Source organism: Anabrus simplex, chromosome 9, assembly GCF_040414725.1.
Source record: "Anabrus simplex isolate iqAnaSimp1 chromosome 9, ASM4041472v1, whole genome shotgun sequence".
Lineage (NCBI taxonomy): Eukaryota > Metazoa > Arthropoda > Insecta > Orthoptera > Tettigoniidae > Anabrus > Anabrus simplex.
Genome location: NC_090273.1, coordinates 8,516,782 through 8,537,354, shown reverse-complemented (window position 1 = coordinate 8,537,354; position 20,573 = coordinate 8,516,782). Strand labels below are relative to the sequence as shown.

The 20,573-nt window shown below is 38.6% G+C and overlaps 1 protein-coding gene across 2 annotated transcripts in view; it reads left to right on the top strand.

Moving 5' to 3' along the window:
* The window catches only part of LOC136881073 (ATP-binding cassette sub-family G member 1), a 106,940-nt gene extending 87,684 nt beyond the window's left edge, over positions 1-19,256 (top strand). For both annotated transcript variants that reach the window (XM_067153686.2, XM_067153685.2), the window contains 2 exons: positions 8,328-8,483; positions 13,985-19,256. In XM_067153686.2, coding sequence (XP_067009787.1) covers positions 8,328-8,483; positions 13,985-14,329 — 501 coding nt within the window. In that variant the 3' untranslated portion in view covers positions 14,330-19,256. The remainder of the gene's footprint in view (positions 1-8,327; positions 8,484-13,984) is intronic.
* The last annotated feature ends 1,317 nt before the right edge of the window (positions 19,257-20,573 follow it).

Here is a 20,573-nt window from a genome sequence, read left to right as displayed (position 1 = left end):
TTACATCCTTACTACAACCCCTAAACACCCTCATAACCATGTGCAGAGATCTGTACCCTTTATTTACAATCCCATTTATGTGATTACCCCAATGAAGATCTTTCTTTATATTAACACCTAGATACTTACAGTGATCCTCAAAAGGAACTTTCACCGCATCAACGCAGTAATTGAAACTGAGAGGACTTTTCCTATTTGTGAAACTCACTACCTGACTTTTAACCCCGTTTATCAACATACCATTGCCTGCTGTCCATCTCACAACATTTTCAAGGTCACGTTGCAGTTGCTCACAATCTTGTAACTTATTTATCACTCTATAGAGAATAACATCATCCACAAAAAGCCTTACCTCCGATTCCACTCCTTTACTCATATCATTTATATATATAAGAAAACATAAAGGTCCGATAATACTGCCTTGAGGAATTCCCCTCTTAATTATTACAGGGTCAGATGAAGCTTCACCTACCCTTATTCTCTGAGATCTATTTTCTAGAAATATAGCAACCCATTCAGTCACTCTTTTGTCTAGTCCAATTGCACTCATTTTTGCCAGTAGTCTCCCATGATCCACCCTATCAAATGCTTTAGACAGGTCAATCGCGATACAGTCCATTTGACCTCCAGAATCCAAGATATCTGCTATATCTTGCTGGAATCCTACAAGTTGAGCTTCAGTGGAATAACCTTTCCTAAAACCGAATTGCCTTCTATCGAACCAGTTATTAATTTCACAAACATGTGGAATATAATCAGAAAGAATGCCTTCCCAAAGCTAACATACAATGCATGTCAAACTTACTGGCCTGTAATTTTCAGCTTTATGTCTATCACCCTTTCCTTTATACACAGGGGCTACTATAGCAACTCTCCATTCATCTGGTATAGCTCCTCCGACCAAACAATAATCAAATAAGTATTTCAGATATGGTACTATATCCCAACCCATTGTCTTTAGTATATCCCCAGAAATCTGATCAATTCCAGCCGCTTTTCTAGTTTTCAACTTTTGTATCTTATTGTAAATGTCATTTTTATCATATGTAAATTTTATTACTTCTTTAGCCTTAGTCTCCTCCTCTATCTCGACATTATCCTTGTAACCAACAATCTTTACATACTGCTGACTGAATACTTCTGCCTTTTGAAGATCCTCACATACACACTCCCCTTGTTCATTAATTATTCCTGGAATGTTCTTCTTGGAACCTGTTTCTGCCTTAAAATACCTATACATACCCTTCCATTTTTCACTAAAATTTGTATGACTGCCAATTATGCTTGCCATCATGTTATCCTTAGCTGCCTTCTTTGCTAGATTCAATTTTCTAGTAAGTTCCTTCAAATTCTCCTTACTTCCACAGCCATTTCTAACTCTATTTCTTTCCAGTCTGCACCTCCTTCTTAGTCTCTTTATTTCTCTATTATAATAAGGTGGGTCTTTACCATTCCTTACCACCCTTAATGGTACAAACCTGTTTTTGCATTCCTCAACAATTTCTTTAAACCCATCCCAGAGTCTGTTTATATTTTTATTTACCGTTTTCCACCGATCATAATTACTTTTTAGAAACTGCCTCATGCCTGCTTTATCAGCCATATGGTACTGCCTAACAATCCTACTTTTAAGACCTTCCTTTCTATCACATTTATTTTTAACTACCACAAAAACAGCTTCATGATCACTAATACCATCTATTACTTCAGTTTCCCTATAGAACTCATCTGGTTTTATCAGCACGACATCCAGGATATTTTTCCCTCTGGTTGGTTCCATCACTTTCTGAATCAGCTGTCCTTCCCATATTAACTTATTTGCCATTTGTTGGTCATGCTTCCTGTCGTTCGCATTTCCTTCCCAATTGACATCTGGCAAATATGGTTCATTATTTCTAGAAATAAACTTGTGGAGTTACAAAAAATGCAAAGATTTGACAGTGCTTTAAGTTTGTTGAATAAATTAGGTAGCAATTGGGTAATTCTAGTAAATTATTTTTTCTGTGTAAAATATCATTTATGATATTAGAATGCTCAGGTAAGAAAGCTAACATGAGGGTAGAGTAAGTCACGCTCAGGAGAATACCGTGGTGTGTAAGCTTGTTTAGACTGTTCTACGTTGAGTGTACTCTGAGAACAAATAATGAGCATGGTAACATTACACAGTACCTACATGTGAGCAACTTTATAAGCTAACAAGATCTACGAATTAGCCAAATCGAGACATCTGGACATGTCCTACACATGAAAGACAGCAACAACCACCTACTACATGAGCAGAGGAAAATCCTGTGACATTGAAAGAAACACTTTGAAAATATAAGGAATGAGGAGAACCCACACTGCTGTGAAAGAAAGAAATGCAGCAAAGAAGAGGGTTGATAACAAAAAACAGAAATCGGTCCACCAAGAAGATGAAATTATTTATGAAGCGACTGATTAAAGAAGGAAAGGAAAAGTGCTGGGATGAATTCACTACCAGGCTGACAGCAGATTGTGAAAGTAACAGGAAGTTGCCTTATAAAGTAGTCAAGAACAGAAGAAGTGAGCATGGCAATATCCTTGAACTGGAAACAGATGACGGGAACCTGATGAAGACAGATCAAGGCATCAGAGAAGATACTTCAATACTTTATTAAAGAGATAAAGGGCCGATTGCAGAAACGATGCTTAATTTTAAGCCTTAGACAATGTCTACCTAAACAACGTCTAAATTGAGCACGATCTTCCATTGCATAAACAATGCAGTCGGTGTTTAACTAGACATCGCTTAAAGTTTCACTATTGGTTTGAAAATGGAGATAGAAGTATCTTTCATGTAACTCTTTGCTTGTCGCAACCATTGAAATTTGTCACTGCACGCGACGAACGCCAGTCAATTGTTTGTCTTCCTACACATTACTTAAATATGGCTAAGCATGAGCATGACTTGCCCTCAGATAAGAGTATCTTGGTGGAAATTAAATCTCATAATATTATCGACACTAAAGTGCCACGCCACCGTATGGGGAAGTGTAGCCTTCATTACAGTGTTGTTACAGTGAGTGTAATCTACTCATAAATACGGTAGCTTCGACAAAGGGAAGATGAAGCAATAGTAATGTGTAATCGAGTGTGTTGTATGGGTCATATAGAAGTATCTTGCATTCTGGAGATCGTAGGTTCAAAACGCATCATCGGCAGCCCTGAAGATTGTTTTCCGTAGTTTCCCCATTTTTACACCAGGCAAATACTAGGGCTGTTATTATGGCCATGGCTCTTCTTCCCCGGACCTCTTTAAAAAATAATCATCACCATCACCACCACTTGCCTTTTCCTATCTGATAGTTGCTAAAAACTTATACGATTATACATATAAAAAAACCCATACAACCCATTTTTTAGTTTTCACTATTCTGTGTGTTTATTTGGCAGTAAATATAAGTGAATCCCTCCTGGTTGGTGTATGTGACAGCCCTCTGACGATCGGGACACGTAACTCTGATATGTATGTAGTCGAAGTGACCTATAATTCCATGGAAATTACCCCCTGCATATAATAAAATATATCGGTTTCCAAGAATTGTATTCGAATTGACAATTACCGGACTGTCCCTTTGTTAGTCTCAAGAAACAAGTCTCTTTTAAAGCGAAACCTTATTTTAAGCTCTACCTCCCTGTACATGTCAAGTGAATTCCTGCGATTTAGCAGCGGGCGACCCACAGAGAGGCCGTCAGACTAACCTTTCTTCCCCGAATCATCTCAACATGATAATACAAATTACATATTTCATGGTACATAACCTCTGATGGTGATTCACTCCTCTCATTTGAGATTAAACAGTGCTCTCGGCAGTGTTTAAACATGAGCAGTTGAGCATCGGTTTTAGACAGTGTCTAAGTGATAAATAACATCTCTGCAATGCGGCAGCCATACTTAGGCATTGTTTAACCGTAGACATCGTCTAAACACTGTTTCTGCAATCAGCCCAAAGTCTCTGAAGACTGCAGTTTAAGTGCAAGAGATGAAGCACAACACCAGCTAACATGGCTAGAAGCAGAGTCTAAGCTCAAGAACATAAGAAATGGTATGTCTCCAGGGTTTGATGACCGTACTGCTGAGATCATAAAGGCAGCTGAAGCACAAGGATACAATGGTTGTATGAAGTACTCTCTGTCATCTGCAAAGAGAACAGGATACAAGAAGACTGGACAAAAGGTATCATTATCCCCCTGTATAAAAAAGGAGACAGGAAGAAATCTGGAAATTATAGGGGGTATCACTCTACTTTCTCACTCACTTAAACTTCTGGAGAAGATAATTGAAAGAAGAATTATGAATATTATTGGAGGAGGAGCAACTCAAATTTAGGAAGAACCAAAGCACTACAGACCTGATATTTGCCATCAGAATGCTAACAAAGAAGTACTGGGAATATGGTAAGAACTTAGTGAGGATATACAACAGTGTGCCTAGAAGGTATACGTGTGCCAAACTTCTTGATCAATAAAGTAAAGATGCTTTATCAAAAGTGCTTAAGCTGTGCCCGAGTAGAGATGGAAAATCGGATTGGTTTGAAACCAAAAGAGGGGTCCTGCAGAGAAGACAAACAGCCTAACACTCTAATATTTGCTGATGATGTTCCAATCTGAGGAGAAAATGAAGCAGAAGTACAGGAGAAACTAAATCTCTGGAATGGCAAGTTTAAAGAATATGGACTAAAAATCAGTAAAACAAAAAATGTTGAAATGACTATCAACAGGAGAGGCACATTTTCCTGGAGGGAACTCTGTTACAGTCTGTTTCTAACTTCAAATTCCTTGGAAGTATCATTTCAAAGGATAACACAGTAACCAAGAAATACTTAATAGGACTCAGAGAGCTTCTCAATTTTATTTTCAAGTGAGAAATCTACTCTGGGATGATAAAATACCATGTTTTATACCAGCTCCCGCATATGGACTCGAAACATGTACATTACCCTGCATAACAAGGCAGATTAGTAAAATCCAGTCAACAGAAATGAAATTCATTGGAACAGTAAATTAACCAAAAGACCAGGAAGGACAAGACTAGAACTGAGACAAACAGAAAGGAGGCTGGTTACCGAGCTTTTGGGAAGGCGCAGGCTACAATGGTTTGGACATGTTATGAGGATGGCCAGAACAAGAACAGCAGGGAATTACTTTGACAGAGAAGTGAAAGGGGAGAGGCCAGTTAGGAGGCCAAGGAATCAATGGATAGACTCAATGAAATCGGAGGTCAGTAAGATGAATGCCAGGTGGGAGGACATAGAGGGACAGAAACTATACTTTGATAGGAAGAAGTGGTAAGCACTTGTACACCATACATGGAAACTGGAGCTTGGAAATGATAATGATGATGATGATGATGATGATGATGATGATGATGATGATGATGATGATGATGATGAGAACCCACACCCACCCATACTCATTCATCAGCCGATAATTGTACCTTTACCACTGATCACAACTCTGGAAGTAGAAGCTGCAGTAAGAGGAGCAGAAGCAAGCAGGTGGCTGTGTGGTTTGGGTCATCGAACTGTCAGCTTGCATTTGGGAAATAGTGGGCTCAAACCCCACTGTCGGCAGCCCTGAAGATGGTGTTCCATGGTTTCCCATTTTTACATCAGGCAAGGCCACGGTCGCTTTCTTCTCAGTCCTAGACCTTTCCTATCTGATCATCTGTGTCAGTGCAACGTAAAGCAAATTTTAAAAAATAGGAGCAGAATTTCTTAAAGCATTTTTCATTGAGACCATCAAAACATGCAAGGTGCCCAAAACTTGGCTTACAAACAATATTGTACCTATTTGGAAAAGCACAGAAGTGATGTTAATGAATGTGTCATCTATGTCATAATGAACATTTTTGAACATATTTTGGAACAATCAGTGCCTTCACAAAACTGTCGGTCAATAAAAATCAGTGTGTCTGTTTCAAAAGCTGTACAACAGTGGGCAGCCTCCATGCAGTAAGACTGCTTGTGAAGAGACATCCAGAAAAGAGAAAATCGTTACATCTAACATTCTTGGGATTGGAAAAAGCCTTGGACAGAATTGTACATAAACTCCCTAAGAATCCACGGTCTACCAGAAGTTTATATCCAATGTTTGCAGCTTCTTTACCATAACATCACTAGTAAACTGAGGTGCATGTCTCAAACTTCGCCCTCTTTCAAGATCAGAATAGATGTTTACAAAGGCTCAACTTTATTACCCCTTCCTTTCATTCGAGGTTCATGGCTGTGGAGTTAGGTGAATAGCTAGTAGGCCGAAAGAAAACCTCACATGCTTATCTTAGTAATTGATCCCATATTTCTCGTATACCGAATCAGTCCTTCGCTCCTTTATGCTGCGAGCTTGTGAGTGGTGGTGGTGATTACTGTTTTAAGAGGAAGTACAACTAGGCAACCATACTCTGTTAACACTAGTCAGAGGGGAAAATGGAAGAGGTCTGACACTTCAAACAATGAAAGTATGGGTCAAAGAAAGGCAAGGGCCATGAAGGACTCCCTAAACCTCGAATACCATCGGGATTGGAAAAGAACAAGAGTTGACCAAGGAAGTCTGATAGGAAAGATGAAGGTGAGGAGCTGGACACAAGTGGATGCAATGCCAGACTCAGCTAGGGGAAGCGCACTCTCAAGTTGAGAGCCCCTGTCCCCCTTTTAGCCACCTCTTACAACACGCACACGTCAGTAGAACGGCTGTTTCTTCATTCCTTCTGAACTGAAATATTCCAAAGGTCTCTACTGAAATTGCATTCCTTTCAGACCAAAAAGTCCTTATTTCCACAGACGCTGTTGTAGAGGAGACAGGGAGAACAATTTATAAGCATCCGTAGAATGTCCTTATCCTCGTGAAGCAATTCTAATATCTTTTCAGTGGAAATCGGCATATAAAATAGAGTTTGTTTCTAATGAAACACACAGGATTCACATTTAGAAGGATGTGTGCTCCACACTGGAAGAAGAAACTTATCTCTCCCTCATTACCTCATTCAGACCAGCTGTAGCGGGTTAGGCTCTGCCTCCGGAAATGTAGTTCTCTTTTCTTCTTCAGTTGCTGTGGTCACAATCATGTTTTACTCATTGTCAGAGCAGTAAGAGTCCTGTGCTGTACTGGTACAAAATTACACAAATATGTTTCTGTTAAAACCAAGGAAACAAAAAATGTTAAAAATAATTCTGATAACACTAATTGGTGAAGTGCCACTCTATCACTACCCCTCAGTAGCCACCCATGCTCCATGATAACAACAGATATCCAAATCCAACATCCCTGGAATCTTACGAATGCCTGTGATGTCACGTTGGTGAGCAAAACACATCAGGGCATAAAGCACGAAACACAGATCTGGAAAGATCATCTTTGTGCATATGGAGTGAAACTGAGAATTTCCAAATCTGAATATCTGGAGTGGTGGGCAACACTTGAACACGGTATCTGGATTCAAGCACTGAAGCTCATACATAACATGATGATATGTTCAGGGAAGTTCAATTGCGAACGCATGCAGCTCAGGAGAAATCCTAGCAGGCGATTGGGGTGTTACCTGATCGGAAAATTCCTCTACGGCTGAAACCCAAAAACCAAAAGTAAAATAAAGTATTGATAAGGTGGAAAAGTGTTATATAGAAAAAAATCATGTCACCAGTGTCGAAGTAAGAAAGATTTTTGGCCTAGGATGGTACAGGCGAGGATTTAAAAGAGCACTACAACTCGGTATAGCAGGCAAGTGACCAGAACGACAATCCAAGAAATGATGGCTTGATAGAGTCAAAGAAGACACGGAAGTGGTCGTGTCAAGAATGAAGATCATGCAAAGTGGAGACAAATGTGCGGAAGAGACAACCCTGCTAGGCTAGAAGAATAAACAAATGAACACCGATAAAAATATTGATGGATATTAGCCTTTGGTTCAACTGTGAAGCTGAAATGGTTATGGACATGCAATGTGTGTGCTATGAATAATATTGGCAGGCGGACTACGACTGGTCAATCCTTCCCTCTAAATTACAATTTGACTTTAGTTTAATGTCCTGAAATACAATTGCTGCTTAAAATGCCTTTTAGACTAAAATAATTGTACCGTTTGCTTCTTTACGTTCGTCTGACATATCGCATCTTCAAAAGTTCCCAGTCTTTTGTATTTCATTGAACTGTTATGTGTTCCAGTCAGAACAGCAAGCTCTCTGCTCACTCTCTTGGGCAACAAACTAAACTATTCTTTGACATGATATTTTCAAATTTAATTTGATGATCCACCTACAGTTTTTCAGAAGTAGTTATTCTTGATAGTGGCATGTTATCACTGTTTACAGTTGCTGTGTACTCTGTGCTATGTACTGGTGTCGTACTTCCTAACGTCTCAGCCCCGAGAACTCTATCGCCTGACTCTCTTCCTCGTTGTCTGCCTCCTCGTTGGACTTGTCTCTCAGAGCATCGGCATGCTGATCGGCATCTCCATGGGCATACAGGTGAGTTGAATGTGACAAACTGTATCCACTATGCCATAGTTTCATCATACATGTGCACAAGTATTTTCTCCATGTGGCTTCATCATTCTGGTTTGACTCAACTCAAGACTACGAGTTAAGAAGAGAATGCTTTTAATATTTATCTTGTTTCATTTATAGGCTCATTTTTGAAAAGAAAAGGTATTCTTTAGTTGGATAAAAACAATTCTTGAGCTGCAGCTCATAAGGAGTAGCTGCCACTGCACTAACTAGACCTTATACTGTATGGGGCCCCATACACGCGCAGACTTCTGGAATACTTACCTGCACAGACTTGCCTCCGGGTGGTAAGTCGGAATTATGCTGTTGCCCACACATGTTCAGACTAAATGATTATTTACTGAGGCATTTGAATACTATGTGCTCAGCTGTCTTCTGTTTAAGATTATGTGCTTCAGGTGGTTGAAAAATATATACAGATTGAAATTAATTAGGAAGTCGGTATAGAAGATCAATTTTTAATTGGACATAATGTAGTGCTCTGCATAAAGAAGACTCGCAAAAAAATTGCAGTTTCATATTCGTAGGTTACCACGTTTACATTTTCTGCCACAAATCTGAGTCGGTGGTTTCGTCGCAAAATCTCCGGCTGAATTCAAGCAGCACCAGAATATCAGATACTTGCCTGCAGACATTTTGTCTGCTGACTTACCAGCCATACACACAGAGAGATGTCTGGAGAGACTGGTTTGCACAGACTTACCTGTGACTAAGTCTGTGCGTGTATGGGGGCCCTTAAGATTTCTTTGTAGACATTACTTGCTTACTTGGTGATATAGCTCAGTTATGTCACTCTTAAACAATTCCGGCACTCACTAAAACATTCCTGGAAATTATATACTGTAAATGGTATTTCTATCTTAGTAAGATTATTGAGGTGAACAAACAATTCATTTTCATGGGGATTTATCTCAAAATATGGTTTATAATATTAAATGTGATTTTCTAATGCTAAGTGTAACATAAATGTGCTTATTGGTGGGGGGGGGGGGGTCTTTTACAGATAGGTACATACCATCACAAACTGTTTTTATATAGCTTTTATGCTCAGCAATTCATCCACACATACTTGGGGTCTGTCATTGATAGTTTAGGCAGTATAAGCTAAGAAAATGCTTGGATAGCCATATTTTCTTTGACTTCTTCCACTCAAGTTTTCACTGTTCATATCACTTTTCTTGTACATTTCCACGATAAATGCTGTATTCAGCAGTGAAAATTGTATGACAATCAGATCTGTGGTTCTAGAATACCCCACACAAACTCATACTGGTCTGTGTAGATATCTATAGAGAAACACTTTTACGTTTCCTTAAGATTATGGCTTAACTAAAGCTGAACATTTTAATATAATGTGGCATGATACTGAGGTCATCATCATCATCATAAATTTCTTCCAACGAGCCAGGTAGGATGTTTAAGAATGATGTGCCTCCATTTATTACAGTCTTGGTATGCTTCTTCTCCCTTTAGGGCATCCAGTTGGTCTTTGTCCCAGAACGATCTTTTCAAAATACTTCCTTGGAGTTTGAGTCACCTGCACCCGCTTAACGTGTCCTAGCCACTTCCACGGTCAGGTTGACCTGCAGGTCTCTTCGTATCTGATCATTCCTAATTCTGTCCTTATTTTCTGTACAGCTGATCTAATGAACTTCATTTCAACAGCTTGCAGTTGACTCACTTCTCTTTTATGTATGATGCAAGTCTCCAGACTACACGTTCATGATGGGCAGGAGATAAGTCTTAAACAGGATCTGTTTAGCCCTCTGAGGAACTCCCTTGTCCCATACCATGTTCCGTACTTGATGGAAGAAGTTGGATCTTTTTTGCACCCTGTTCAACACTTCGTTAGATATTGTACTCCCCAGATATTTCAAGGTATTCACACATGCAGTCTTCTTTCCCTTGAGAGTATTAACTGAAAACCCATCTTTGACAGGGAGCATTTATTTTTCTTCTTATATTTCACTCTAAAGTGAAGAATCAATCAAGATAGATAACATTGAACTCCTTCCCTACACAGTAACTACCTTGAGACAATGAACTAGCACTAGCGACATGTTAGTTAATCTCAGAACAGGAAGTTAAACTTTGCAAAAGATATAAAAGATGGGCATGGAACAAAATCATTTCTATATTAATCTAAATAATATTTTTAAACTCTTCCAGAAAATCCCAGCAATAACACTACAGACATAAGCAGTTACTGATTCTACCAATCATTTTACTTAACTTCACTCCAGTGGCGGCGCGTGACATTCGTCACTGGGGGTTCAACAGAAGGAAATATCCCCCCCCCCCCTCAATATCTCCTCTCCCCCCCCCCCCCCCCCCCCGTCACCTGTGCCATGACTAAGTTCAGAGAATGGGCATAACGGTGCACATAACATGCATGCCTAAAATCTTCCCTGATGAGAACTTGCACCCTGAATGGTGACCACTCATTACATTTGCTCCATCGTAACCTTGTGAAATCTCTCTTATCTCTATTATCCACAACTTCGCTCAAAGAAAATTTTAAACACTCTGCTGCTGTCTTAGCATCATGACTAGAGGGTAGAGGAAACCTCAGAATCTTTCAACTGGCTTACCGTTGGGAAGAATGATAACAAATTGTGCGGTAGTTGATATCTCGGTGGTCTCATCTGCGATTACCGAAATGAAGTGCGCTGTGGTGATTTTTTTTCTCACGACAGATTTCATACATGCACGAAAGCAAATCATTCTGAATGTCTTTCAAGGTGCCTTTGAAAACAGTAGCTTTGGACAGATGGTCTCTTAATGCAATTCAGAATTAAAATTGACGAGGCCTCGAAATATGCCAGGATTCGATGATTCACTTGTTTCGTCACGCCCGCCCAATGCCATCTCAAACGCGCCACATACTTTACACAGCACATAACGAATTTTCCGTACTTGTTCGTTGTCTCTTTCCACAGACTGCTTGTAAGCACAGTCAAATTACTGACGGTTATCGTGTCTTCCCAGGAGATCGAATTGTAACTGGGCAAGCATATGAGATTTAGAACTTCGTGTTTCTTTATTATTATTTTTTGGACAGATATCCTATATCTACCACTCTGACTTTGGTCCAAGTCCCTTCGCTTTCATCACTCATGAATCATAAAAAAAGGAAAACAAATCAACATGTTAGTAATTTTGCATCCACAGATCCATTACATAAAATCAGCTTCATGGTCCGTATCGCACTTCAATGGGAGCCCCAGCATCAGGAATATTGGCTAATATATACTTAGACTATTTGGAACACACGAAAATTATTAATCAAATAGAGGGTTTGGATTTTTGGACACGTTATGTGGACGATGTTTACGCTATAATAGATAACAGACTCACCGATAGCAATAAAGTTTTAAATATATTGAATAATTTGGATTCCAATATAAAATTCACTTTAGAAGAAGAAGTTGAAAAATCACTGAATTTTCTGGACATAGTCACAACAAGAGAAGAAAAAGGATTTTCTTTCAAAATACACAGAAAATCCACTTTCACACTGACCACTATCAAGAACAACTCGTTACACCCTGAGGCACAGAAAAGATCAGCATATTATAGTTACGTTAACAGAGCGTTTAGTATTCCTTTATCCAAATCTGAAAGGAATAAAGAACTGTTGTTTATCCGACAACAAGCCCTCTTGAATGGTTTCAACAATAACATGATTGATAAAATAATTAATAAATTTTCGGAGAAGCAACAATCTAAATTAGCAGTCGAACCTAGTAAAACTGAAAAATATATCAAGTTCACATATAATAATCCAAACATTCATGTAATAACAAATTTATTTAAGAGAAAAAATTTCAAAATTGCATTTTCCACCAATAACAACATGAAACATAGTATTTTCAACCATGATACAATAAATCTCTCGGAAAAAGATAAATTTTTTGATTCCGGAATATATAAACTCACATGCTTTGAATGTAAGAATACATACATAGGACAATCTGGCCGCAATTTTAAAGTTAGATATTTGGAACATGTGAATGCTGAAAAACATAGAAGATTCTCAGCAATGGGATCACACATGACTGCCACAGGTCATAAATTTACCAACATAGAACAAGACCTGACCATCATAAAAAAGTTAAAAAAGGGCAGCTTAATGAACACATATGAAGACCTGTACATTCATCTAGACCAACTTGTAAAGAAAAATGATAACCTTAATGAGGCTGTAGAATATAAGAATCCATTATATTATCAAATTCTAGTATATTTGAAAATGCTTGAGAAGGATCACGGAAAAAGAATTGGAATTTCTCCACCTACAGATAGCCCTACAACTTGTTCCTCCTCAGTTGAAGCTATAGGTGACAGCAAGGAAGTTCTTGACACACCTATATCCCCCGCTCCTCCACCTCCTCAGGTGCAAGAGCAAGGAAGATTGCATCATCAATATTACACCCGGCGCAAAACTGTGAAAGAATGACAGGAGTTACTGTTCCAAAGGAAAGCAGGCTTAATAAGATTTGACAACTAGGAATTAGTTATATTTTCATCTACATTAATAATAAGAGCCGCACTGTGATATCAGGATTTCTTCGTTTCGATAATTACTTATAAATTGTATAATTTTTAATTTATAAATTGATCTTTTTTCATGAATTATTAAGAAAAGAATATTTATTAGGACAATTTCTCTATGGAATATTGTACAAGTGTTTCCTTGACGACTGCTTTCTATTGTAGAAATAATTTATATATTTTCTCTTGAGTTATTTGTTTGTTTTAATCTTGTCAATCTTATGTTAATTTTAAGGACACTTCCTCTAAAGCATTACTTTGTCAATTTTATATATTTTTCATCTAAACAGTGTTATGTGGCCGAAGATGTTGATAATATACGAAACATGTACCACTTTTGACCATTAAAAATTGCCTTAAGCAATCATTGTTTCGACTAGGTGGAAAATAAATAAATACTTAATTGTGAATCTATTGAAGTGCGATACGGACCATGAAGCTGATTTTATGTAATTGACAAGGGAGTTATGCATATTAAGTAGTTAAATAAAATTTGATATAAACTGGAGGTTCATTGCTCCATTGCGCTATACCAGAAACCACCACTGCTTCACTCTAAGTCCACAAATCCACATGCAGACATAATTTGTTCCTTTCCATTGATGCATTGACCATTGAGTTCCTTTATTTCCTTTTGTGTCTGTCCTGTGTTCCTTGTCTTTTAAGATCTGCATTCTTCTTTACGTTCTTATCCCTTCCCTTCTTGTGTGTTTATTGATCTTTCTTCTTATCCTAAACTTGACGCTCTATCAAGATGACCCCTGCCCACCTAGTGGAGCCGGGAACCACAAACAAGCTCACTGGGTTCTGAGAAAGAGAGGATACATATGTTAGAGCTGAGAGATGTGGAGATTATCTCATCCTACCCTTAAACTTCATTGTGCTTGTGTGTGACTTGCTTGTTACAGAATGGCATGGTGTTTGGCCCACTGGCAATCTTGCCATTCCTCATCTTCTCTGGCTTCTTTGTGGCCATGAAGGATGCTCCTTGGTATTTCGAGTGGCTGTTCCATGCCAGCTACCTCAAGTACAGTCTGGAGGGGACCATGCAGGCGATGTACAGCTACGGACGTGGGAAGCTGCCCTGTTCGGCAGATTACTGCCACTACACGTTACCGCTCAAGTTCCTCGAGGAGTTGGACATGCACCATGCAGCTTTTTGGGTTGATGTCGTAGTTCTTGTGTCTTTGGACATTGTCCTCAAACTAATTATTTATCTGGCGTTGCTGTACAAGTTAAGACATAGTCGGTGAGAATAATGTGGTGATGCAAGTTGCCAAAGTCTACCTCAGGATGTGTGTAAAGACTAGGGAAGACTTCTTGTTGCAATGCATTTCTAGGGTAAACAGAAGTCTAGATCTTAAAAAACAGCTCTATTACTGATGTAAGAGATTTTGCTCCAAGTTTTAAAAAATGAATTTCTTCTGCCTCGTGCTGCAACTCGTTCTCCTGATCTCGACCCCACTTTATATTTTGTTTGTGTAGGGGCACTTGAATGCTTGGGTGCTTACACCTGTTAACTCTCTACAGCACATGAACGTGTATGACATGCCGTTGCAGATCTTACATTCAGCAGGAGGCCGCAGTTTTGAATAGTTTTTGCGAAGGATTGCAATTAAATTGAAATGTAAGTTAATACAGTGGAAATCGGTTATAACAGCTCCAAAGGGACAGCCAATTAATGGTCGTTGTAGGCGATAGTTGCACAAATCAGTAAATATTTTTCCAAAAATGTTATTTCTCTAAGTCTTAGCTTGCACACTTACATGGTTAATTAGCAGAATAAAGTTAAAACTTCAAAAAACAATAGTGAAATAAGCAGGCGGCTGAAGTTTTACGGGCACCTTCTGAGAATGGACAACAGCACTGGAAGCAAGTGGCTCAATGAAGTAAAAAGAAGGCTTAGCTTCTGCTGGCATTTCTGATACTGATGTCTCAGACCAACCCAAATTTTGTAAAATGGTTAATTCATGGTCTCCTCTACCAAAGGTTGTCGAATTTTGCAAACCTCTTTCACAGGAAAGGAAGAAAAACTAAGAGCAGGGCTCAAGAGGTATTGGGAACAAAAGCGAGCGTCCAAAAAGAACTAGTCATAAGCACTCCCTAGTGGGCTTAAATCAGTAATGATGATGATGATGATAATAATAACAATAACAATGGAAAATGAAAATTCACAGCCTTTTTCTAGTCATTGACCGGGTCAGGAACGGAATGAATGAAGCCCCGATCTAGTGGCAAGGATAGGAAATGTGCTGGCTGCTGAAGCCTGTCGCACTCCTCTGGGCAATGATTTGATTAATGACTGACAGGTGAAATGAAATGATAGTGGAGAGTGTTGCTGGAATGAAAGATGACAGGGAAAACCAGAGTACCCATAGAAAAAAACCTGTCCTGACTCCGCTTTGTCGAACACAAATCTCACATGGAGTGACCAGGATTTGAGAGGCCGGCGCGCTGCTACCTGAGCTGCGGAGGCTCCAACAATAACAACAGAAATAAGTACTGTGGAGTGGGACTGAGAGTACAGGAACAATATTGCACACGGTCTTGGCTTTGTCACTGAGTGTGATACACCCAATTCCTTTGCCATGCTGACCGTTGTTTCCCCATTTTGTAATTGCCATATTATTTGTGACCTTTCTTTAATCTTAAACACATTTTGCCTTCCTTTCTTTTGTGACATATTCTAGGTGACATTTGCCTGACTATTTAACAGACAGACTCATTTGAAATCTACTATCTACTGAAAACAAGATTTTGAAAATAATCTTTACATTGTTGTCAGCAATCCCCAAACGCATAACAATAAAAAATCAACATTGAATGTTATAGTCAATACATTTCTCCAAACGTATGATAAAAATATGCTGTTTTATATGATATGTGATGATAAGCAAAGTTCTACTAAGCAATTTCTTAAATACAGTGTTTATAGACAGGACCGTTAATTTTCACCGTTATATCCAATACGTCGTTAAAAGTGATGTCGCAATTAACAGTTTTCGACTGTAGTTTCAATCTCATCCACCGCAAAATGTACCTCGAGTATCAATTTTCGACCTCTGGTTATAAGTCACCCCCGCGGGCTAGCGTTAGCCTGGCTGCCTCTGACCTGCAGGCCCTGGGTTTGAGTCCCAGTAAGGTCAGGGATCTATTCAAGGTCCACTCAGCCTACATGGTTAAATGGAGGAGCTCTCTGATGGTGAGGTGGTAGCGATGACCTTGCTTCACCTTTGAGCTGAACAGTGGTCGCTTTGTATGCCCAAGCCCATCAGGGTTACACTACAATCTCCAGTAAGCTGTCTTTCTTTTCCACTTGGCGTGTGAACTGTGACTGATTATAGTGCAGCATTTAAGACCATTGGTGTCATTCACTTGGATTATTGCTACATGTACTATGTGTTGTGTGTGAGTATTAGCTGTGGTTTGAACAAAGCCAAGCACAAAACGTTATCGTTAAGTGAAAAGTGTGATGTCTTTAAACTGGATTGAAGTGAGAAGCAGATCATAGCCTCTGGTCCTGAGAGTGTCTGTCATCGCTACAAGTTTGTTACGTGCAATGTTTTCATTCTAACCGTGTTTTCCTCAGTGAGGGATGTTCCAAACAATCGCTGGCAGCATGTACATGCGACTTATCGGACTGAGTGTTGTGGACAAATTTTACTTCCCTATAGTGATATTGAAACCACATTGAGTTGAATAGTTAACAGGTCTTCATGCTGCAAGACTTCATCACCAAAGTTATAGAGCCATTTACAAGACTGTTTTATATGTACATTACTATATTATGTGTTCATAGAGGGCTATTTGTTGTTAAAAATCTTAAAGAAATTGAATATACAAGTTTAATCTTGTACCATCTCCAGATTGTTAGGCACTTGTCAGTAAAAGTAGTCTCACATCACAGAAAGTTGTCACCTGTTTCTCCAGTCAATCTGCAATTGCATCCGTTACAGCTTCATTGTTGACAAACAGTTTTCTGGCAACTTCTTCTTCTTCTTCTTCTTCTTCTTCTTCTTCTTCTTCTTCTTCTTCTTCTTCTTCTTCTTCTTCTTCTTATTATTATTATTATTATTATTATTATTATTATTATTATTATTATTATTATTATTATTATTATTATTATTATTATTATTATTATTATTATTATTATTATTATTATTTCCAGTTTCTTGGGATCAGATACATGGATGTGGGTCTAATCTTCTTTTTTTTTTTTTACAACTTGTTTTACATCGCACTCATACAGATAGGTCTTACGGCAACCATGGGATAGGAAAGAACTAGAAGTGGGACGGAAGCAGCTGTGGCCATAATTAAGGTACAGTCCCACAGTCCCAGCATTTGCCTGGTGTAAAAATGGAAAACCATCTTCAAGGCTGCCAACGGTGGAGTTCGAACCCACTATCTACCGAATGAAAGCTCATAGCTGCACGCCCAACTTATTCGGTGGTCAGTTTTCTGCCGGAAGCCCTACCTGGAGGGATGTACGTAATTTGGTATTGTGTGGTTTTGAGGATGTGACATGTAAAGTGTATCGATATGAACACGAACACGGAGGCCCGAGAGGAAGCGTACGCATTTGAAATCCTCGGGCTTGGCTGAGAATCAAAAACAAGACCCTCTCAACTGAAGACTGGTATGCTGATCAAGATCCCAGACTAAGGTACTTCTTCATTTTTGGAAACAGGTGAAAATTTGATTATGTCATATCTGGACTGAGAGGTAATAATAAGAAGTTTCCCAACAAAATTCGTTCACCAAGTCTTACGTCATCCTTGTAGCACACAGTCTTGCCTTGGCACTGTTCCCAAAGATGATGGAGCACTTTGTCGGGAAGTGACTTGACCATGATGTGGACACGAATGTTGCTGTAATGGACTGCCTGAAGCAGCAGGTGGCAAGGAATACTTCATGAAAAATGAGTATCCGAGGTGACTATGAATGAGGGGAAAAGTAGGTGAATGTGATGGTAATAATTATGTATTTCGTTTCTTTTAGATAATAACAGTTATTTTAATGAACCACCTCAGTAGTTAGGTAGTTTGCAGAAGCATTACTGTGATTTGAAATTAAGTAAAGAACTGTGCCTAACGTTTTGATGCCAAGTATTTACCATTTGGTATTTAATAATATATAGTCTGATGCATTTTTTAAGAAGACATGTATTCATAATTTTTTTTTTCTCATTATTTGTATTACTTTCAAGCACAGTTATGAAGTGAATTTTCAGGGTCTTTATTTCAAAAGTGTGCAACAGCACAGCAAGTTGTCACAAGCCATGATACTTGATGTTAAAATAATTCATGGAAAATTATTTCTGATGAAACTAAGAGACTAACAACTTTAAAGGAGATGCCCTAAGTGGAGACCATCTGCTCTGTTTATCATGTCCTAAACAGGTTTGCAGACACTTGGTGATACTCGATGTATGTTCTCCTATAGTTCTTATCTTGTTTAAGCCTTGTCAGCATACAGTTTTCCTTTCAAGATCTCCCACAGGTAATGATCACTGAGATTTAAATTGGGAAATCGAGCAGATTTCAGGGGGGATTCTTTCCAAGAGAGCTCCTATTTTGTACAGTTTTTCCACTGTTAAGACAGTGTTAGTCTCTTATTTTTCTTTCTGTTGACAACGAATCTGGTGGTGCAGAAGTGCTTTGATGTATTTCTATTTATAAGATGATGTCAGGAAATGTGAGAATGAACTGAGACTGGTTCTCCTTGATAAACAAATACTTTGCATAGCACTGTATAGTGAAGATATGTAAATATCACTTTTTAAGCATGTTCAGAAAGAAACTACGTATGTTACCACTGGAGCGATGCTAAAGGTGACTTCATTTATCAGTCTCATTGCATCACTGACCTTGCACAACTTTGAAATAAAGACCCTGTAGAAGAAGGCTTTCTTCTTCAGGTGTCCAGGATCAAACCATAAATATAGTAAACACACTCTCGGTAGAATGTCATCTTCCTATTTCACAGCTCACATCAGATATTTTATCGTTGTGTAACAAACTGCTAGATGCTACGCTAGTTGTGTGATATTTATTGGCATTTAAATTATGGTATATATTTGATACTCTGAGACACTAAACTTAAGATACAAATTTTGTAAGTAAGTTAAGTTATCAAATTCTGAGCGATGAAATATATTCTTATACTTGTCAGAATGTCCACATATTGTAACTTATGTCATCCCAGCTTTGTAAACCTTTCCATGTTTCATGTTATAGCTTTACATTTTGTTAGAACAATGATGCAAAACTAAGAGATGAACCAGCTAACCAGCCTTCCCTCTTTCCTGGCTTAAATAAGTTGTTGGTTTTTAATAATTTCCAAAGTATTGTCCTTGTTTTAAAATGTATACAATTTTCCAGCATTTATCATGCTGCTAAAAGCTATACCAGACAGGGAGAAATATAAGGACACAGTCATTTTCTTCACAACTAAAACAGCCATTATTACGAGGCATGCTTTTTAAGTCGATATAAAAGATAAAATAATGCAACTTTTAAACTTTTTTTTTTTTTTTTACATGTAAGCCTGTACCTTGAATTACTTCTTAACGTAGGTTCCAAGCACATTAATGCACTTCTCATATCATGAAACTAACTTCTGAATTCCATCCTCGTGGAAATCTGCCACCTGAAGTACTGGCCACTGCCATGCAGTCGTTTTTAGGTCTTCATCATCGTCGTGGCACTGACCTCTTAAATGCTTTCTCAAGTGCAGGAACAAGTGGTAGTCACTAGACACTAGGTCAAGACTATATGGAGGATAATCAAATTGTTCACAACCAAATGAAGCGATGAGGTCTCGGGTTCGATTAGCCGTGTGAGGACGCGCATTGTCATGAAGCAAAAGAATCCTCCTTGTCAGCATGCCATGCCATTTGTTTCGGATTGCGTCCTGACACTATTTCATAAAGAACACTGCTTGAAATTTCAGGTAACTCATAACTTAATGACGAAATCGTAAAGTGTCTGTTTTCTCGAGCCTTTGCATCAACTTTTTGCACCAAGTTTTCAGTAATGACAGACAGTTGCCCACTACTCTTCTTGTCGTGGACATTAGTATGGCCTTCTTTAAATTCTCTAAACCATTTTCTTACCATTCCTTCGCTGTGTGTTCTCCATACACTTCTCTAATCTGCCGATGAATTTCAATGGCTTTCATGCCTTTTCCATTTAGAAAACTAATCGCAGCACTTACTTTACACTTGGCAGGACAGTTAATTATCTGAGGCATTTTCAATACACACAAACAAATGTAAATATGGGCGATGGTTCCGTAATGGCATTTGTGGCCAGCCTAACGATGTTGTACTGAGTGCGTAAGCTCTGAACGATGACTGAAGCACTGCAGTGGCCATATTTAAAAATGGTACTTACTTAAAAAACATGCTTCGTACCTTTGATGAAGATACCCTGATCATAGGCATAGCTAGGAGGTGTAGCTCAAGGCTTTAATACAAACTTTACAGTTTCAAAC